Source organism: Trachurus japonicus, chromosome 6, assembly GCF_045865225.1.
Source record: "Trachurus japonicus isolate A0001 chromosome 6, Traja_1.0".
Classification (NCBI taxonomy): domain Eukaryota; kingdom Metazoa; phylum Chordata; class Actinopteri; order Carangiformes; family Carangidae; genus Trachurus; species Trachurus japonicus.
The window spans coordinates 36,183,188-36,204,646 of record NC_140912.1 but is presented as its reverse complement, the minus strand read 5'-3'; the positions used below and the strand labels follow the sequence as shown (position 1 = coordinate 36,204,646).

The following is a 21,459-nucleotide window of genomic DNA, read 5'->3' as shown; positions in this document are numbered from 1 at the left end:
CTCTGTTGGACAGGTGAGACCGTAGAGACGTCCTCTCTCTGTTGGACAGGTGAGACCGTAGAGACATCCTCTCTCTGTTGGACAGGTGAGGCTGTAGAGACGTCCTCTCTCTGTTGGACAGGTAAGTCTTTAAAGATGTCGTTGCACTTGATTGGAGTGTCATGGAGGGTCTTCTTTTTGGACGTTGTCTCCAGCTGTCTCACCTCATGTTGGGTATTAACCTCTTCACTCTGTCCCTCTGTGATGTAGAGCTCAGTGTAGATCCTGTTGAGGAGGGTTCCACTTCCTGTTCCCTCAGTTCCTTCAGTCACTCGTTCACATCTGCTCCTCAGACTGATCTTATGTTGATCTAAAACCTCCTGCAGACCAGGATCTGCTGAGAGAGAAGAGACAGAGTCAGACTGAAGACAGAGAGTCTGACAATCTGATCAGATTATTTTCATCAGCTACAGAAAAACTACAGACAACAAAGAGAAGGTTTGAATCATCATCTTAAATGTCAGTGCTGTGTGATGGAACAATGACTCTGGAGAAAACAACAGGTCCTGGTTTCACAAATGACCACATCAGCAGACAGATGTTCAGTCTCACTTTGTACACAGCTGCTCTGATTGGCTGTCTGCAGTCCACCTCTGGTTCTGGGTCTTTGTCCACACTGGGGACAGGAGGGGGGTCCTGAAGAACCAGACTGGTCCCAGTCTGAGGTGAAGCACTGTCTGCAGAACCAGTGTCCACAGCTGGTGGAGACTGGATCCTTCAGGACGTCCTGACAGAGACCACAGCAGGACAGCTGCTGGTCCACAGAGACACCACTCCTCTTCCTCCTGTCAAGACATTTCTGCATCAACAACATGTCACAGCTCCACATCTGAGCTCTGATTGGTTAACCACCTTTTAGTTTAGTATGTTTATTTCGGTCTCATAAAAACAAATACAGTAGACAAATATAAAGGTATAAATACAAAACAAAATAAATCAGAACAAAAAACACAACAAGCAAATCAATTTACTTTGACCGAAAAGGTGTAGGCTGAAGCATCAGCTTATTTTGCCTACCCTTCTTAAATTAACATTTTTCGTTCACTCAATTTAAAACATTCCTCCCCTCAAGGGGGCGGGGCTTCAGTAAGCAGAGGAGCAGAGAGAGAGAAAGTAGAGGAAGAGAGAGACGAGCTGAATGAACTGGTCTGGTTTCTGTCTCTGTTTATCTGTTGACCTTAAATCTGGTTAGCTAGTTAGTTTGAGTCTCTTCAGTTCTGCGTCGTCTCATCTGGTTTTTACTCCAAATGTGTGACATGATTGAGAAGCTGTTGGTGGTGTTTTCCTCTTTCAGACACTGATCATGTGTTTGATGTTGGTTCTGGACTGAGTCCTATCAGCTCTTTAACTAATGAGCTCCTCATCCAGACGCTGCTGTGTGGCTCTAATCAACCTGTGTTGGAGCTCTGATCCAGTGTGAGGAGACTGAAGCTGACAACAGAAGCTTCAGCAGCTCCACCTGAGCTTCACTACATGTTGTGGAGAAGCTCAGACAGTCACAGACAGGAAACAGGAAACACTGATCACTCCTGTCTGGTTCCTGACTTTTCAAAATAAAAGTCTGTGTGTATCAGCTGCTTTAATCTCTACTGTGACTTCAGTTTAAAGGCTCAGACGTGTGGATCATTAAAGTGTTGGTGCAGCAACGTTCACACTGACTGAGGCTGATGACACAGGAACATGAGGACGCTGTGCTTCATCAGTCTGATGGACAGAGTGTGTGTGCATGTTTCTGTCTCTGAGGTTTGTTGTGAACCTTCAGAGTCTGATGGATCTGGTTCCTGGTTTCTCTCTGTTTCCTTCACATGAGTCTAATGACTGAACCATCTTCAGCTCAGTTTACAGTAGAAACCGTCTCTTACCGTGACTCTGAAGGTCCAGGTCCAGTACTGAAGTCTGGAGGATGACGGTTGGACCAGTCACTCTTCATGGACAGACAAGTGGATCCTGGAGACTTTGATCTGTCCTCCTGTTTCTCCACATTAACACTCATCTTCAGGACTTCAGTCAGTCTGAGAGGGAAACCAGTAACACACACACACACACACACACACACACACACACACACACACACACACACACACACACACACACACACAGAATCAAGACACAAGTCCGTGGAGGACAAACTATAACCACTTCCTTGTCTGATCCGGTTGTCGACCTCCACCACTCATAGTACTTTGACATTAAATCCATGTTCATCCAGTCACCGTGACCTTTGACCTTTGATGTTTGTTCTGAGTTTGAAGAAGTTGTGTGGAGGTGAATCTGAGACAATGTGCTGACGTATGTACGGACTACGTCTGACTCTTCTTCCCTCCACAGTCCACACAGACACACTGACTCTCACACTCTGACACATTTGCATGGATATGGGAGACGTTCCTGAGAAAGTCCCATATCCATACTGCCCCAGTGTGTCAGGATGGGAGACCGCACTTCCTCTACACTCATCCTGAACACTGGAACACCGCAGGGGTGTGTCCTCAGCCCCCTCCTCTTCTCCCTTTTTACCCATGACTGATCCGTCCCACAAACACCATCGTTAAGTTTGCCGGACTGATTAAGAACAACAATGAGTCAGCCTACAGGGAGGAGGTCAAACACCTGACTGACTGGTGCTCTCAGAACAACCTGGACCTCAACACAACCAAAACCAAGGAACTAATAGTGGATTTTAGGAAATCTAAAAAGACTGTGCCTCCCACCCTCTCTATTAAAGGAGAGGAGGTGGAGAGGGTGGAGAGCTTCAAGTTCCTTGGGGTACACATTTCAGCCAACCTCGTCCATCCACACCTTGAATCAGGTGAAGAAGGCTCATCAGAGACTTTACTTCTTCAGGAAGTTGAAGCAGACCCATCTCCCCTGCCCCCTGCTGGTTAACTTCTACAGAGCATCCATTGAGTCCATCCTGAACTACTGCTGCACAGTGTGGTTCACCAGCTGCACTGCCATGGACAGGAAGGACCTACAGCGGGTGGTGAGGACGGTAGAGAGGATCATTGGGACCACTCTACCCTCCCTCAGAGATATCTACTCTGGCGGACTGCACAAGAAGACCAGAAACATCAGCACTGATCTCAGACACCCCGGACATGCCCTGTCCTCCCCACTCCCCTCTGGAAAGAGGTACCGCTCTCTCAAATCCAGAACCACAAGACTGAGTAACAGCTTTTTCCACCAGGCTGCCAGAACTATCACCCCACTCCTACCCATCTCACGCAAGGACTGACACTGAATACACACATACACACACTACCAAGTGCAATACACCCCCCTTGAGCCCACTACTGTTTGCACTTTTGCACCACCTTGCACTTTAATGCACATGTCCATACTTATGAAGACTTGTTTATACTGTTTATCTGTGTGTGTTTATCTGTGTATATTTTATATATATTGTTTTTATTTTTCTACTGTCGTACTGCCATGTGGAGCTGCCAGGGTTCAAAATTAGCGGTCGCCAGTCGCCAGTGGTGACTAACTTTGATGCTTTGGCGAGTAAAGGAAGCCGGCTGACTGGCCACTCTGGCGAGTGAAAAAAATCCAACTACTTCGTTGTTGTTACTGTTCCTCCCGACCCAGCTGTGACACTTGGGTTGTGAGCCGGTGTCGTGCAGATCTTAAAGCTCACAACATGACAACATGCCGTAGAGCAATGATTTGTACTACAACGCTCGCGGCACACGTGTGTATTTATTTATTTTTTGCCGTTAAATACACATGTGCGCTGCGATATCTGATCAATGCCACATCCATTGTGCTCTGTCTCAGCTGATCATGCTCATATGGAACTTTTCTTATTGAAAGTGCAGCCAAACACCAGACTGAAGAGAGAGGAGCAGCAGAGCTCCTCTGACAGCTCCTCTGTGGAGCTGCAGGAGATCAGTGATGTCCTTTTCTTTTTTTTTTGCAGCGCCGTTATTACAGGTGATTCACATCTATGTCCGTGTAGCTACATTTATTGTCTGATCTTCCTTCATGGTGCAAAGTGTCAGTCCTCCTGTGAAACTTTTATGACTGAAGGCAGTGGAAGTTTGCACGTGTCTACACGCCCCCATGAGTTGACGACATAAGGAGCTAATAAAAAAAAAATATAAATAACTGATAGTATTATTCGGTCAAGTTCTTGTTATAGGTTAATGGTTAAACGGTTAACCATGTGCATCCCTAAAATAAACCTTTTAGGAAAAAAAAGGCAAACTTGACTCCTTTATTCCACACAAAAATATGCTAATAGCTGTGATATGTGTTAAAAATGCTTATGAGTGTATTATAACAGTTCAACACAATGAAAAATATACATAACAGCTATACATAATTTTTGGCCAGTAAAAAAATCTTTCTGGCCAGTAGATTTTTAAAGCTCACTAGCCAGTTGGCCAGTGAGCAAAAAAGTTAAGTTTGAATCCTGGGAGCTGCTAAACGTATTTTCACAGTAAATGTTGGTGACAATGTTGACAGTGACAATAAAGGATTCTGATTCAGATTCTGGTTCCTGGTTTCTCTCTGTTTCCTTCACATGAGTCTCATGACTGAATCATCTTCAGCTCAGTTTACAGTAGAAACCGTCTCTTACCGTGACTCTGAAGGTCCAGGTCCAGGTCCAGGTCCAGGTCCAGGTCCAGGTCCAGGGCTGAAGTCTGGAGGATGACGGTTGGACCAGTCACTCTTCATGGACAGACAGATGGATCCTGGAGACTTTGATCTGTTCTCCTGTTTCTCCACATTAACACTCATCTTCAGGACTTCAGTCAGTCTGAGAGGGAAACCAGTAACACACACACACACACACAGAATCAAGACACTCCCAAATCCACAGTCACCGTGACCTTTGACCTTTGATGTTTGTTCTGAGTTTGAAGAAGTTGTGTGGAGGTGAATCTAAGACAATGTGCTGACGTATGTACGGACTACGTCTGACTCTTCTTCCCTCCACAGTCCACACAGACACACTGACTCTCACACTCTGACACAACAACAACAACAATGACAACAACAACATAAATAATAATAATAATAATGATAATAATATTGTTGTGTTGACACTCACTCATCTCAGACTTCAGTTTCTCTCCTTCTGCTCCGTTCACTCTAAAATGGCGTCTGAACATCTTTACTTTCACTTCTTCAATTTGTGTTTACTGGAAATCACACAAGTTCATGGTGACAGAGGGAGGAGAAGTCTCTTTCTACAGTAGAGTGGCGCCACCTGCTGGGTAGCTCCTGGTATTACACCTGTATGGACAGGTGAACTCTGACACCATGAATAAACAGTGAGCTGAGATCCAGCTGTGGTAGAAGAGCTGCTGAGAGATTTAAAGACACTCCACTACAAGTTACAGCTCAGCCTGTTCTCTGTCTTATTCATCACACATGTTGTCATCAACTTTGTGTCTCAGTAAACTTATTGTACATTTTTGACAACAGCAAATAAAACCTATAATGGAATTAGGACAGTGCAGAGAACACAAATAGAACATATAAAATAAAATAATATCTGTTAAAGATACAGTTTCCTTACCAATGTAACAAATGAAAACAACAGCGCAGAAGGAAAATAAACCTAAACATAAAAAGGAAATATAAAAACATACAAATAACCCGAGAAATTTCATATTAAGTTTAAAATTGAATTAAACATCAAATGAAAAATGAACTGAATTTGAATTGAATTGAATTGACCTCTAGTTAGTGCTTATTACGTCACATTTAGTTTTCTGGGGTCTGATGAAGGGAAATATCAAATAAATGTTGATATAAACGTTGTGCATTTTTGGTCTTTAATAATATTTTAAAGTGAGTCACAAAAAATAGAGAGCTCTTTTAAGAAAACAGAGAACAATTGGGTTACATTTAGAAATTTACATTTATGAATGAAGTATTTTGCCAAGGTTATTTAATCTAAATTCCAACAAAAGGACACCAAACCTTATGTTACTGCACGTTCATTTTGACAAAGACAGGTTGTTATTCAGAAGACAATGACAACATGCATCCCAAAATAAAACAGAAACATTACAAGAGAAGAGCTGCTCAGTAACTCGTCACTCGGTTGCATTGCCTGGTTAGTTCCACTATTTATCTCGCGGCTTCCTATTGGTCCGCTGGAGTCAGCTGACCGGAGGAAACAAGTCATGTGACACGTGACCGAGCTGCTGTTTACATGACAGGAAGAGAAGTCTGGACTGGTCTGGTCTGGTGGTCCTACGGTGCAGTCAGTCAGGTCCAGGTCCAGGTCCAGGTCCAGGTCCAGGTCCAGGTCCAGGTCCAGGTGTAGTAGCTCCAGCAGGTGAACACACCTAACCCCCCCGGTGTGAAGATGCTGCAGGCGGCTGAGCGGCTGGAGAGAGCCGCCTCCAGCTCCATCCAGGTGGCTGTGATCCCGGAGAACCAGCGCTGTGGGCCGGTAGCGGAGCTCCGCAGGGCTCAGCTCGGCCCAGGAGGCTCCCTGCTCGGCTGCCTGGGGCCCCGCGGCCGCCTGGAGGTCTGGGACCCGGCCGACAGAGACGCTGCTCCGGCTGCGGTGGACGGCAGCTGCTCCGAGTGAGTCCCACACTTCTCTGACTTTAACCCTAAATAACAGTTTATATTTCATCCTATCCTGGCATGTTTTTATTCATATATGAATCTGAAATTACACCAAATTCATCTAAAAGTGCAGCCTGGGGTTAAGTTACGCTTAATATAGCTAATATAATAGTGGGATACTGAATGTCATCTAGGCCTACAACTAAAACTAACAAAATAAACTAATAGACAATGCATGGATTAACTTCCTGTTTGGGTCCAGGGGAAAGAAAGGGGACTCAGTATACTTTTATTTTTACTTAATGTAAAACACAATTTTTTATGGTCCTTTTGTTAAAATTTAAGACCCCAAAACAAAAATATCCACAAAGTTCAACATTTCATTTCGGCAGCTGCTCCGAGTGAGTCCCACACTTCTCTGACTTTAACCCTAAATAACACAACACTTTATATTTCTGCTATTTCACTCATTTGGAGTCATTAACCCTCTATGGTACCATGTTACCACTTTCTGGCCTGTCACATCTCCACAATTCATCCCATTTAATGCTGTAATACTTTAAAAAAGAGAGGAGACCTTAGAGAACCAATAACAACGCTTTAATTTATCACATGACTTTCAAGAAGCCACTGAAACCTTTTTTTTGCAGACTTTTTCAAAGGAAACAGGTTTGCCATTTTGCTCCACTAAAACGGTCTGAAAACATACAGTAACTTCCTGGCCCTTTTTCATCTGGAAAAAAATATATTTACACTAATAGATTAGTAAAGTTTAATTTGTAATAGTTCCATGCAATTTATTTACTTATTAAATAATGGAAACTTGTTAAAATGCACCTGTTGCCCGAAAGCAACAACGTACCATTATAGAAAATTGCAGTGTTGCCTTGAGGCGACAGTGGACCATTATGGAATCAAAATTGCATTATGAGACTATGGTAGTGTGTGTTTAGGTGTGAATATAATGTTCAAAAACATATAATTCATCATAATTTTGTTTTTTATCCTTAATAAATTAGATTTTGGATGCAGTAAAGTAAACATCAGGCTATTATGATGATGATGAGGAAGATGAGAGTGAGAATGTGGATGAGGATGAGGCCAGTGAAGGTGAAAGTCTACAGAGACTGGTGTTTCTAATACAGTAGATGATGAACCGTAATGGTACAATGTTGCCTACAGGCAACAAATCCCTAAAACTTCCAAAAATGATTTTTTTAAAAGATTTCTTTAGATTATGTTTATTTTGTCCATTTTGAGACATAAAAACACTCCAAACATTTTTTTCCCCACTGGCATCATAATGCAGCGTACCAACATGTCCAGGGCCGGCCCAAGTCTCCATGGGGTCCTAAGCTAAATTTGATATCGGGGCCTTCTATTACTGCCAATAATACTCATTATTAATCATATTGATTTACACACCTACTACAACTTATTTCCTTCTTCTATCTAATCCGTCAATATGAATCATCCTCCTATCTTGGCATGTTTTTACTCATATATGGGTTTTTTAATCTGAAATGGAACCAAATTGATCTGAAAGGTTGATTTGCACTTCATATTCAAAGTGATAGTGGGATACTGAATGTCATCTAGGCCTACTAAAACTAAAACTAACAAGATAAACTAGCCTAAACAGACAGTGCATTTTCTGTAGCACGTCTTCTGCTTTTAAATGGATTCACTTCTTGTTTGGGCCCAGGGTTTCCTCTGGCCCTCTGTGCTTATGGTTCAGTTCATATGATCAACAGATCAGCTACATGAGTTGGTGGTTTCTCTCGGACTAGAACCATCTGCACCCCTATTTATGAAATATTCAATATTGCCATAAACTCATAAACTTAATGTCTTCCATTCATGCTTGTTTGTGCATAAGTTTATCAACGCTAAACAAAATCTTCCTGACACTTTTCAACATTTTTTTTATTTTTTCATCTGACCTCCATTCATATTCAACTAGTGGCAATCTTCATTTACCCTTCTGTCGAACATTTGGGCATCAATCTAATATTACTTTTAAAGTCCAAAACTCTGGAATGGTTTAGAGGTGGTTCTGAGGTCAACAACATCTTATACATCCTTTAGAAAGTTACTGAAAAAACACCTAATGTCATAATCTTCAGTGTTATTTTTCTGTTAATGTTAATTATGCATCCTTCTTCCTTTCTTTTGTTGTTTGTGTTTCATAGTCTTTCTATGTTGCACTGTACATTTTATTGTTCATTTCTAATTTTATTTTCCTGTATTTCTCATTTAGTTGGGCGGATTAGCTGAACAATCGTTCACTTTGTGATAAAACCATGAAATTTGGTAGATGTGTTGGTGAATATGTTTCAGACAAATCTGGATATTGGGCCACCTCAAAAGCGCCCCCTAGTGGCCGTGGCAGCCTTTTGTTATGCGAATAAATGAATGATGAATAAAAACTGCCCTTTTAATAATACCAACTATGTATTATAGTGTCATAATTATTGGAAAAAGTGTGTTCATTTGTCTTTGTATGATGTCTGGTTTAGGAGTTATGAAAATTGGTGTTTTCGCCATTCGCGCGGACATAAATTCAAAATGGCCACCGAAAAAACCCCAATGGGACATTAGTTGACCCGGGCAACAAGCAAAAATCTTAAGTAGACATCTTAAGGGTCCTTAAAAACCATGTTTCAAAAATGTATCCACCAACACCTCCACCAAATGTTGTGCTTCTGTCACAAAATAAACAATTCTTGTGATTTATTGAGCTAATCCGCCCCACAGGGGATGCACATTGTTGGGGGGTGCTACCTACACGTTTAGCCCCGTTGCTCATTCCATGAATGCACGATCCTTACAAGCTGTACCTCGTTGTAAAGGTGACTAATCAGGCTTTCCAACAATATACAATATATCACCAGTTGGTATTATTAAAAGGGCAGTTATATTCATCATTCATTTATTTGCATAACAAATGGCTGCCACGGCCACTAGGGGGCGCTTTTGAGGTGGCCCAATATCCAGATTTGCTTGAGACATATTAACCAACACATCTACCAAATTTCATGGTTTTATCACAAAGTGAACGATTGGTGTAAAATATTGAGCTAATCCGCCCCACTAATTGTTTATCTTGAGTTCATGTAATTCTTTGATGATGGGAGAGGAACTTTGTACAAGCCTCCTAGGCTTCGTTCCCTCCTTGCACTGTTTTAAAATTGTGCTAAATAAATAAATCAAATCAAATCAAATCAAATCAAGTAGGACTAACTGAACCACAAGCAGAAGTTTTTGTGTCCTAATGGCAAAAAACTGTAACATCAGTGAGTCGATCAACAGAAATCTGCATGAATAACTTATTAAAACAGTTGCTCGTCAAACAAAGTAGTTTATCTTTGTGTTGCTTTGTGTGTTGTGTAGTTTTTGGTGGGAGGAAGTCCCGGCCCAGCGTGCGGCCGGCGGCGGCTTGCGGCTCCTGGCCGTTGGATCTCAGTTCGACCTGAAGCTGCTGCAGGTGGAGGCCCAGCGCTCGCTCTCCGTCTCTCTGCTGTGTGTGTGTGAGTGTCCTGCAGAGCGGCTGCTGCAGGCCGTCAGAGACCAGGACCACGGTGAGTCCCGTCCGCCAGCAGGGCCGTTGCTAGGAAGTCTGGGCCCCCTTAAAGAATACTAAAGTGGGCCCCTCCCTCTAACCTTTCCAGTTTTTTTTTTGTTAGACTACGTATGTATTATCATTTATTATTTAGCCTACCTTGTTTTGATGCTAATGCAGCATTACACAAAATGTCATTTCTAGTCAAAACAAATCTCATTATACTTAAAATAAGTCACATCATATTAAAAGTAGCTTGTTTTTAGACACTTTTTTACTTCTTTCAAGCAGATTTTCACTTGGAATAAGTAGAAAAAATCTGATAATGGAACAAGTTTTTCTTCCTTATTACAAGGACAAAAACATGCTTTCACTGGCAGATTTTTCTACTTATTTCAAGTGAAATTTTTTTTGAAACAAGTGAAAATTATTTAAAAATAAGTTAATTTTTAGGTGATGAGTCTTATTTTAAGTGGAAAGAGATTAGCTTTGACTAGAAATGAAACATTTGGACAAGAAAGAAGACAAATATTCTTGGAAAGATGTTGAGTTTTTACAGTGTACTATGAGTATTAGTCAGGGTCTTACACAGAATAAATCAGTCATACAAAGATTAGACTACTGGGGTTTTTTATGGGCCCCACTGGGCGCTGGGCCCCTAGAGTTATCATCACCTTTCTCCCCTATCCACCACTTTCCGGAGAATGACGCTGGGTGTCGCCATGACACTCCATTCCACGGTTAGGGTTGCCACCTTTGAGTTTTGAAAATAAGGGACACTCGACCAAATGTCGACCGGGGGGGGGGGGGGGGTGACACGGGTCAAAACGCCACACTTTTCATCTAGGCCTATGTATTTTGTACATGTTCAATTTCTTATATTAACACATATTTTAAACTGGAATGGGGGCAGGTACAGTGCACCTTATTGAGGTTATCACTTGACGTAGCTAAGGCCGACGGGCTAGCCTACTTGTTTGATCCAAAACATAAAGTTGCAATATCCCACTTAAATATAATAGTCATACATATTAATGCCTATTTTTTGACTAATCTAACGATTAATTTTTGGTTGACGATTAGTCATTTACAAAAAAAACACCTCTGAACACTTCTCTTATTTAAATTCTTCAGATACTCTTTCTGGTGTACATTCCTCTAAATCAGTGGTTCCCAACCTTTTTTCCTCAAAGCCCCCCCCCCCCTTGCTTTTGTCAAAGACAAGCCTTTTTATTCTATTTTGTGCCATCTTTATTTTGTCTTTATGTCAATTTTCCTTTGTTGTGTCATAATTGTTATCACGTCCCTATAAGCAGGTAGGTTGTATGTAGGTTTTTGTTCCTATTGATTTTGATGATTTTGATTATTGGATGTGTTATTGGAATTTTAAAATAACAATATGCACAAATCTAATTTTGATAACCTCACAACCTCAGAACAGACAAAGCTCTGTGGACCCCCTGACATCTCTGACGCCCCCCTGAGGGGGGCCCGGACCCAAGGTTGGGAACCGCTCTAAATAATCTTTTTTTTTGGAGGGGAAAAACTGTGCCACATCAGTTTGCTTTAACCTGGAAAATAGACAGATGGGTGCACACTGAAATATTAACACAGTGATTTTGAATAGGCACATTTATTTAGTATAGTCATGGAGCAGAGCAGTGTTTCCTCTAGGATGTTTTTTTTAAGCCGGGGGTGCAGGACATCACCCTCACTTACGATCTGCTGCTGTGCTGCGTCCGGGTGCAGAGAGCAGCAGTGGATTAAAAAAAAAACAACAACAACAAAAGATAACACGAGGACGTGTTTACATCTATGGATACATAAAGCAAGGAGACTGTGGCGGGTGGTCCGATTGTCCGACGAGGGAGGGGGGCGCGCGGGGGGTCCGCGTTCGGACCGTATGAGTTCGCTTTTACCGCGCACTGTGTGTGTGTGTGTGTGTGTGTGTGTGTGTGTGTGTGTGTGTGTGTGTGTGTGTGTGTGTGTTGTGTGTGTGTGTGTGTGTGTGTGTGTGTGTGTGTGTGTGTGTGTGTGTGTGTGTGTGTGTGTGTGTGTGTGTGTGTGTGTGTGTGTGTGGTGTGTGTGTGTGTGTGTGTGTGTGTGTGTGTGTGTGGTGTGTGTGTGTGTGTGTGTGTGTGTGTGTGTGTGTGTGTGTGTGTGTGTGTGTGTGTGTGTGAGAGAGAGAGAGAGTCAATAACGGTGAAAGAGCGATGGATAGAAAGTGTCCTACAGAGAGATCTCTGCTTTGTTGTAGTTGACAAATGCTTACAGAACACGTGCGAAGTGATGCTGCATTCATGACAACTCGGAAATACGGGACAAAGCCCATCCCGTATTGATTCAAAACGGGACGCACTATTTTATTTCAAAATACGGAACGATTCCGTATTTTAAGGGACGGGTGGCAACCCTATCCACGGTTACTGTATTGTTGATAGCATAGACTGGTTGATAGACATCGGCCGTGATGACTTTATTTATAATCATCACCTAATTTTAATGAGAACAACACGGACGAGGTTTTAGCTTTATGTCACATTTTCACGTCACTATATCACTATATCACTACTCTGATGTTTATGAAGTCTATAAAACAAATTGTTGAACAAACATTTCAGATTAGCTGGGCTAACCGTTAGCTGTTAGCCGTTAGCAGTGTCAATAAACAATAACTCAATAAACGGCCCATGAAAAAAATAAAAAAAAATTCCAGCGGATATCCTAGTTCCAACATGACTGAGCTAACTGGAGTAGTTTCATGTCGTGTCCCACAACGGGAGGGTTTTAACAGCTGACGTCCTGATGTTAGCTTAGCTACCGCCGTTAGCTGTCAGCAGCAGCAAAGCTAACAACTACGATAACCATGACTAATTACAAAAACGTGCACACAGAAATAGTAATTTGTAGTAGTAGTTTGTTCAATAATTCGTTTTAAAGACTTAACAAACATCAGATTTAGTCAAAACGGTTTTGGCAGCCCGGAGCCCCCACATTTGGTACCTACACCGGTGGCTAACGCTACCAGTTAGCCGCTAACGCTACCAGTTAGCCGCTCGCTAGAACGCTACTAAAACCCACTTCCGTTGTGGTGTGACGCAATGGATCATGGGAAAATAAAGTGGTGGATTAATGTTCTTTATGTTTGCAGGTGTGAGCGAGCTGCGGGCGCTGCGCGTGCTGTCGTTCGCCGCCGGCCGCTGCTGCGTGCTGCTGAACCGTGATTGGCTGCTGCAGCTGCAGTGGCAGCAGGTGCAGGCGGAGCTTCAGATATTAACCTGCTGCAACATCCAGATGTTTGACAGCAGCACGACCACAGCTGTTCACCACTGTCTGTGCAGAGAAACTCTGTTCACGCTGAGCAGCAGCGGACTCGTCTGTATCCTGCCTACTACTACTATACTAATACTACTACTAATACTAATACTACTAATACTACTGCTAACACCGGACTCGTCTGTATCCTGCCTACTACTACTAATACTACTACTAATGTACTACTCACACTACTACTACTACTACTAACACCGGACTCGTCTGTATCCTGCCTACTACACGTTACTACTACTAATACTACTAATACTAATACTACTACTACACCGGACTCGTCTGTATCGTGCCCTCACCTGTCTAAAGACACATTACTACTACTAATACTACTACTACTACTGCTACTACTAACTCTGTACTAAAATTATTGTTTGTACTTCCTCCACTACTTCTATTAAATTCGATTATTAGCTAAAAGTTGAACAACTTAAGTTGAATAAGCTAGGTGATGCTAAACAAAACTAAACAACAAATGAAACAAAGATTTGAAGTAAATGAAACTAAAGTTAAAGAAAACTAAATGAACACACTAAGATGTTACTTAGATTAACCTAAATTTACATTGATGGAACTCAAACATTTAAATTGACATAAATTGAATTTAACTAACTGAAACTCCTGTCAAATGAAAGTCAGCTAAATGCTACATTGATTAGCTATACCTGTGTATCATTTCAGTTTAGCTAAATTACATTTAACTATGTTTAACTAAAAGTAAGTAAGTTAAATAAATAAAGATAAAGTAAGCTAACTAACCTGACTGAGATCAAGTTAAATTGCACAACTAAAGTAAGGTGAACAACTCAGTATCTTGTAGTTTATCATTTCTAATTGATCTAATCCAGCACAGTTGCTAGTATATTTGATAGTATAAAGCTGACCCTAGATCTGCTGTGAAATGATTCATCTTTATATTTCTATGTAACGTGTGTGTCCCTTCAGTCTTTTCTTTAACTGGGTCCTCCAGCCGTCAACAACATCACAGACGGTCGGCTGTTGGCCACCGTCGACCTCCCTGTTTACCTGAGCTCCGGCCCCAAGGAGGACGACGTCACCTCCTCCTCTTCATCGCCCACCTTCCCCTCCTCCTCTTCCTCCTTCTTCCTCCTCCAGGTGTCGGCCGATCTCAGCACGGTCGTAGCCGTCACCGAGTCGCACGCCGCCGTGGCCGTCGACCTCAACCACTACTTCAGGTATCAGCTCTTCATCAGTCTGAGGTGTTTCTGTCTCCGTTAGCGACGGCTTCTCTCTCTGCTCAGTGTTTTATTTGTCTTTCCTTTGGTTTTTCCTCTGTAGTAATAATGACTGAGAATGTAGTAGAGAGGCTCAGTGTACAGGAAGTACTCCTCTCCTTCACTACCGTCCCATATTCCCACCGTTTACCAGGGGCCGTATTTATCAAGTGTCTCTTAGAGCGCCATCTTAGTCTCAAGTGCTGAGAATTTGTTGAATTTATTTAGTCCTACTCTCAAACTACAGATGTAATATTAGATATAGTAATATTTAAAAGACCTTGAGAGTCCTAAGTGGTTCAGAGTTACCTGTAGCGGATGCCACTGAGCAGAAGGACGTTTTGGCTTTCTGGATCAAACAATATCACTTGGACAGAGCAGGTATCATCCTCATCATGGATTTAATTAGGGACATCGTCTTACCGATAACCTCACGGCAGAATTAAAGCTCATCACAATGCTTCGATTTCTCGCCGAAGGAAAAATCAACAATGCAACGTTGAATTAATGAATTGGAAAGATCAGGAAACATTTATTTTAGATTCATGTACTGTATATATTTTGTATTATTTTGCAAATTATTGTCAAATTACGGTTGAATATACACTCCCATTGGCCATTTAACTATTCACTGAGATATTTCGGTAACACTTTATAATAAGTACGTGCTATTAAGCATTAAATTCAGAATTCAAAATTTATACCACATGAATACTCATTAGTATGTAGTTTATAAACACAGTTAAAAATGATTTACACATCATTGATAAGCACTAACTGTGTTTATAAACTACATACTAATGACTGTTCATGCGTTATAAATGAAGAATTAAGTATTTATTAATGCTTAACTAATGATTAATAGTGTGTACTTATTATAAAGTGTTACCAATATTTCTAAAATCTGGAATCTGGAAGTCACTGATCATTCCTGTTCCTCTTCGCCTTGTTGTTAGGAGTAATTCTTAAAGGGATAGTTCAACATTTTGGCAAATTGACTCATTGCCACAATCGTCATACAATAGTCATAGCAGTAGTTTTGTTACCTTTATTTGTCAGCTGTTTTTAGAACGGCGGAGCAGAGCCGTGAGCTGCTCAGAGCTACGCTACAGAGGCTCATTATGGGATTTCTTGGTTTCCCTCATCAAACTCATCAAATACACAATCCAACAACTCCACAACGCTCTGGTGGACAAGTTGTGAGCTGCACATTCACCACGCTATGAGATAATAACACAACGTTACCACACAGAGTTGTTTTAGAGGGAAATTCATGCAAAACCGCCGATGCGCGTTGCCTTCAGGGACAGTTTTTCATCAACAGTCTCTAAAACAACTCTGTGTGGTAACGTTGTGTTATTATCTCATAGCGTGGTGAATGTGCAGGTCACAACTTGTCCACCAGAGCGTTGTGGAGTTGTTGGATTGTGTATTTGATGAGTTTGATGAGGGAAACCAAGAAATCCCATAATGAGCCTCCGTAGCGTAGCTCTGAGCAGCTCACGGCTCTGCTCCACCGTTCTAAAAACAGCTTGCACCGACAATTAAAGGTAACAGACCTACTGTTATGACTATAGGGATTATGGCAATGGACCAGTTTGCCAAAATGTTGAACTATCCCTTTAAGAAGTTTGATAAATACAGCCCCAGGTTTATACCCGGTCTTGTTTGGAGAAAGTCCAATGCTACGGTAGCAACTCTGCAGGTGGTGAACGCTCCCTGTCTGTGCCGCTTCATTTTGGAAGAGCCAATGGGAGAGCTCCAACTCAGTCATGTTATGTGGCATTGAGGCGACCAATAGTGGAACTGTGATCACTCACTCAGTCAGTCACGTTGTTGATCTGATGTTTGTGTTCTCCAGGTTGTATCCAGCTCACCTGCTGTGTGCTGCCCCCCCGGCCCGGCCCCCCCTCCGGCCTCAGCTCCTCAGAGACCAGGACAGCGTGTCGAGCTCCGGCTGCAGCGCCGCCGCCCTCGGGGCCACCTTCAGCGTCGACCGGTAAAACACAAACACTTCGCTGTTCGCTGGCAAATAAAATACACCAATGTTACTTCTCTGCATCATCCAACTTAAAGGGATAGTTCAACATTTTGGCAAATTGGCCCCATTTGCCATAATCGCTATAGTCATAGCAGTAGGTTCGTTACCTTTAATTGTCGGTGCAAGCTAATTTTAGAGAGAGATAATAACACAACGTTACCACACAGAGTTGTTTTAGAGGTAAATTCATGCAAAACCGCTGATGCGCGTTGCCTTCAGGGACAGTTTTTCATCAACAGTCTCTGTATTTCCCTCTAAAACAACTCTGTGTGGTAACGTTGTGTTATTATCTCATAGCGTGGTGAATGTGCAGCTCACAACTTGTCCACCAGAGCGTTGTGGAGTTGTTGGATTGTGTATTTGATGAGTTTGATGAGGGAAACCAATTAAGAAATCCCATAATGAGCCTTCGTAGCGTAGCTCTGAGCAGCTCACGGCTCTGCTCCGCCGTTCTAAAAATAGCTTGCACCGACAATTAAAGGTAACGAACCTACTGCTATGACTATAGGGATTATGGCAATGGGCCAATTTGCCAAAATATTGAACTATCCCTTTAAACTAAAGACGTTGACCTGATGGTGACGCTGTATGAGTCTGGTGTCATTCATGTTCAGCTTTGACCTTTAACCTTTGACCTTTAACCTCTCCTCTCTGACTTCACCTGCAGCTCGTGGGAGGCTCGTCTGGCCTCCATGTACAGCAGAGCCCAGCAGGCTCCTCCCACCTCCTCCTCCTCCTCTTCCTCCTCCTCCTCCTCCTCCTCTTCCTCCTCCTCCTCCTCCTCCTGGTCCTCCTCCCTCCCCCACCTGGAGCAGCTCCACCAGCCTCCCCCCTCCCACAGCAGAGTCCCTCGCGGCGGAGCGACCGTCACCTTCTCCGTCCCCGAGTCGTCGGCTCCGTCTCTGCTCACGGTCTCCGAGTTCTCCGCCCTGCTCACCTTCGTCTCCCCCGGCAACCGGCAGACCACAGTGGCATCATGGGACTTGGAGTCGGGGAGCGTGAGCTACCACCGGGAGGAGGAGGAGGAGGAGGAGGAGGAGGCGGCTCCGCTTCAGCTGTGTGGAGAGCAACAGCACCGACTGCTGCTGAAGAGTGAGTAGTAAACTGACAGACAGGATGTAAACCTGCAGAGATGACAGTTATAATTAAGCAATATATCACTCCAGTCCGTGGTATATGCTCATTATACCACTGTAAGGGCCGTTGTCCCCCCTTAGAGTGGTAGAATGAGCAGAGACCACGGCCTGTCGTGATATTGCTTTTATAAAACGGTTACCAATAATGACAATATGAAAGAGGGATACGCAATCAATTTCATGTAGTTTTATTCAACCAGAAATACATATTATCCAATAAAAAGCTGTTCCCAGCTGTCCAGACGTTAGCTCCAAGTAGCTCTGTCACTGCTCAGTCCCCTCTACCATTGTTAACCCTCTGGAGGTCAAAGTTCACCTTCAACATGTCAATTACACTACTTTACTACATTTTTTAACATCGTAAAAACATCGACTGTCTTTTGCTACGGACTGCAACAGTCCGTTGTCATGGATACATGACAACAACTTCCATTCATACCAGTCATACGTGCCTGAGGCGGAGTGATAGCCTACGCTGTGATAAGGCTTTAGAATAGTAGCCGTGGTATATGCTCATTATACCACGGTTAACAACCAATCAGATCGCCGGATTTCACCTTTCCGTTTTATAATCAATTTATAATCAATTCACCAAAGGAAAACAAAACAATCAGCCTCTGTTGTCTCCTATAAACTCATTGTCTGTGTCTGTGTGCGTCCAGGCAGCGGCGTCTTCCAGGTCTTGTTCTCAGTGTCCCAGCAGGACTTGCTGGGCAGGTTGATGCTGTTTGGCAGCGCCGCCACAGTGGACGCAGTGTGTCACCTGAACAGCTGGGGGCGCTGCTCCATCCCCATCCACGCCCTGAAGGTACAACAACAACACACCACAACCACAACCACAACATCACACCTCACAAAACACTCATCACACCGAGGCCACGACACAAACGTAACTAACCCGTAACCCGTAATCTCTTGTTGATGACAGATAAAACTACACAGATATCACCATGGTAACATGGTGGATGATAAATAACCTTATCCACCGCTCCATGGATTGATTTCTCATTGAAAACAAACCCACATAGAGGAGAGGAGGGTTAGAGACATGTTAGAGCTTTATTCATCCTGAAGTAGGCATGTCACAATTATAAATGTTCTTGGTACGATTATTGTCAGAGAAATAATCACGGTATTACGATTATCACGATTATTATGCACTAATTAATTAATTTCACAACACTATGAATGTGTAAAATCAAATATAGTCAAAATATAATTACATTACTCACTGTTTACACAAAATATTTCAAGTATCTATTAATATATGACCAATTCTTAATCCCCAGGGGAAACGTTTGAAATATTCAGGTCATAAATTGTCATCTATACCAAATGTTTGCGTTTATTTTAATCGTTTTTTGTTTTGTTTTGCTTTATGTTTTTATTATAAATGACACGCTAACATTTAAATTCCTACCGATTCAATGTTATGTTAGTTAAATGGACCAGTATCGGTGCATTTACCTTTATTTTTGCGCATATCTGCCAATAAGGTTCCAACATCAAATTTTTGTGAAAGTGACGGTATTTAGGAATCTTTACGATCAATTAATTGTGACGTTTAATACCGCGATTAATTGTGACACAACCAGAGAAACAACGTGGAGCTGAACATAAGAGAAATATCAAATAAAAGTGATCAAACTGAAGTTTAGTGCTGCAACTAACCATTATTTTCATCATCGATTCATCTGTCGATTATTTAAACGATTAATCTATTAGTTGTTTGGTCGATAAAATGTTGAAAATGTTGAAAAACGTCAATCAGTGTTTCTCAAACCACCAGACAACATCGTCCTCAAATGTCTTGTTTTGTCCACAAACCAAAGAGAGACTCAGTTTATTGTCATAAAGGAACAAAGAAACCAGACATATTCACATTGAAAAAGCTGGAATCAGAGAATTTGGACTTTTTTTCTTTAAAAAACGACTCAAACTGATTATTAGATTATCAGAATAGTTGAGGATGAATTTAATAATTGATTATTGATGAAGTTTCATATGATGCAGTAGATGCTTAAAGAGGCGATGAGAGTGATGATGTGGTTTGTTTCAGGCCGGACTGAAGAACCGTCAGCTGGACACGGTCGACTTTTACCTGAAGAGCAAAGAAAACGTCCTGAACCTGTCGACAGGTTAATAACTACGAGGCTATCTATCCCTTGTGTTGTTTTAATTGTTTGTTGTAGTGTTTGTGATTAACTTTGTGTTGTGCTTTTGCAATTGTACAGCACTGAGGTGGTTTTAAATGTGCTTTATAAATAAATTGTGACTTGACTTGACAGGGTTCGGTGCTGCAGACCAGCCGCCGGCCTCCACTCACAGTCTCACCGAGAGTAAGAGCTCACACTGCCACTGTTTATGTGTGTGTGTGTGTGTGTCTGTGTGGTGATTGTTTCTGACCCGTGTGTGTCTGTGTGTGTGTTTCTGACCCGTGTGTGTGCAGGTGTGCAGCAGCTGTGTCCGGCGTTGGACCTCCTGTGTTCGGCCGTCAGAGACTCTCACAGCGAAGCTCAGAGTCGACAGTTCTCAGAACAGCTGCTCAACGTCACCGTCAACTTCGTCAACACACAGATCCGCTCTGTGCTGACCAACGCACAACGTACGAACACACACACACACACACACACACACACACACACACACACACACACACACACACACACACACACACACTCCACAGCTGTGTGTATCTCAATCTGAAGCAGGGTTGTTATAATAAACTAAAACTATCAGTGAAAAAATAATCTAGTAAACTGAAAATAAAAATGACAGTTTTTCCAAAAACGAGAACTAAATAAAAACTAGAAAAAGCATTTCCAAGAATGGAAATGGTGTGACTGCTGAAAGCAGCTGAACGCTGTTGCAGAATTAGCAAATAGTGCAAGCAGTGATCACCATACAAATGTTTGACCGAGGTAGGAATCGAACACACAACCTCATGGTCAGTAGACTTTCACTCTGCCTCAAAGCCACAGTGAACACACAGTTGCAGAGACTGTTGTCTGTTAATGATCTGCACTCTGTCTCACTCTGAAGTTAACGAGCCCAAAGCTGCACCTGTTGGAAACACACTGTGTCAACACCAAGAAAGCTTGAGAGTCAAGCTTGAATGACTTACAATGAAAATTTCTTGAATTTCAGGCTGAGAGCAGCAGTTTCAACATGAAGCAAGTTATCAGAAGTCAACAGAGGACGACTGGGAAAATAATTCACTATAATTGTTGTTGAGGCAAGATTTGAACCAGGAATCGAACCCACATCCTCATGATCACTAAACCTTTACTCTGTCGCTTTGCCACAGAGAGCAGAGACATAAGCATGTTGCCATTGTAATGTGATGATGTGCTGCCACTCTAGCTCTGCTCGTTAGACGCAACACACACCCATTATAAAGCTGAAAAAAATCAGAAAAAGTTACATATTTGAAAAAGTATAAAAAGTATGAAAAATTTGAATACATCCGATAAAGTCCAGAAAAACCTGCACGTTTTGATATATGAATTGTTGAAATAGCACAAAGTATGAAGGACTAGAAGAAGACCGTAAAAAGGCGGAAGAAAATGGCTTTCAGCATTCACA

At 42.3% G+C, this 21,459-nt stretch overlaps 2 protein-coding genes across 3 annotated transcripts in view; one reads left to right on the top strand and one right to left on the bottom strand.

The window, feature by feature from the left end:
• Positions 1-21,459, bottom strand: part of LOC146986584 (uncharacterized) — a 387,075-nt gene that overhangs the window by 79,404 nt on the left and 286,212 nt on the right. The window lies entirely within an intron of this gene.
• The window catches only part of spg11 (SPG11 vesicle trafficking associated, spatacsin), a 51,412-nt gene continuing 36,135 nt past the window's right edge, over positions 6,183-21,459 (top strand). Inside the window, exons 1-10 of one of the 2 annotated variants that reach the window (XM_085780289.1) lie at positions 6,183-6,588; positions 9,967-10,154; positions 13,287-13,514; positions 14,433-14,658; positions 16,559-16,696; positions 17,406-17,830; positions 18,537-18,682; positions 19,934-20,012; positions 20,163-20,213; positions 20,324-20,479. In XM_085780289.1, the coding sequence (XP_085636415.1) occupies positions 6,365-6,588; positions 9,967-10,154; positions 13,287-13,514; positions 14,433-14,658; positions 16,559-16,696; positions 17,406-17,830; positions 18,537-18,682; positions 19,934-20,012; positions 20,163-20,213; positions 20,324-20,479 (1,861 nt within the window). In that variant the 5' untranslated portion in view covers positions 6,183-6,364. The remainder of the gene's footprint in view (positions 6,589-9,966; positions 10,155-13,286; positions 13,515-14,432; positions 14,659-16,558; positions 16,697-17,405; positions 17,831-18,536; positions 18,683-19,933; positions 20,013-20,162; positions 20,214-20,323; positions 20,480-21,459) is intronic. The other variant, XM_085780290.1, reaches the window with a different exon arrangement.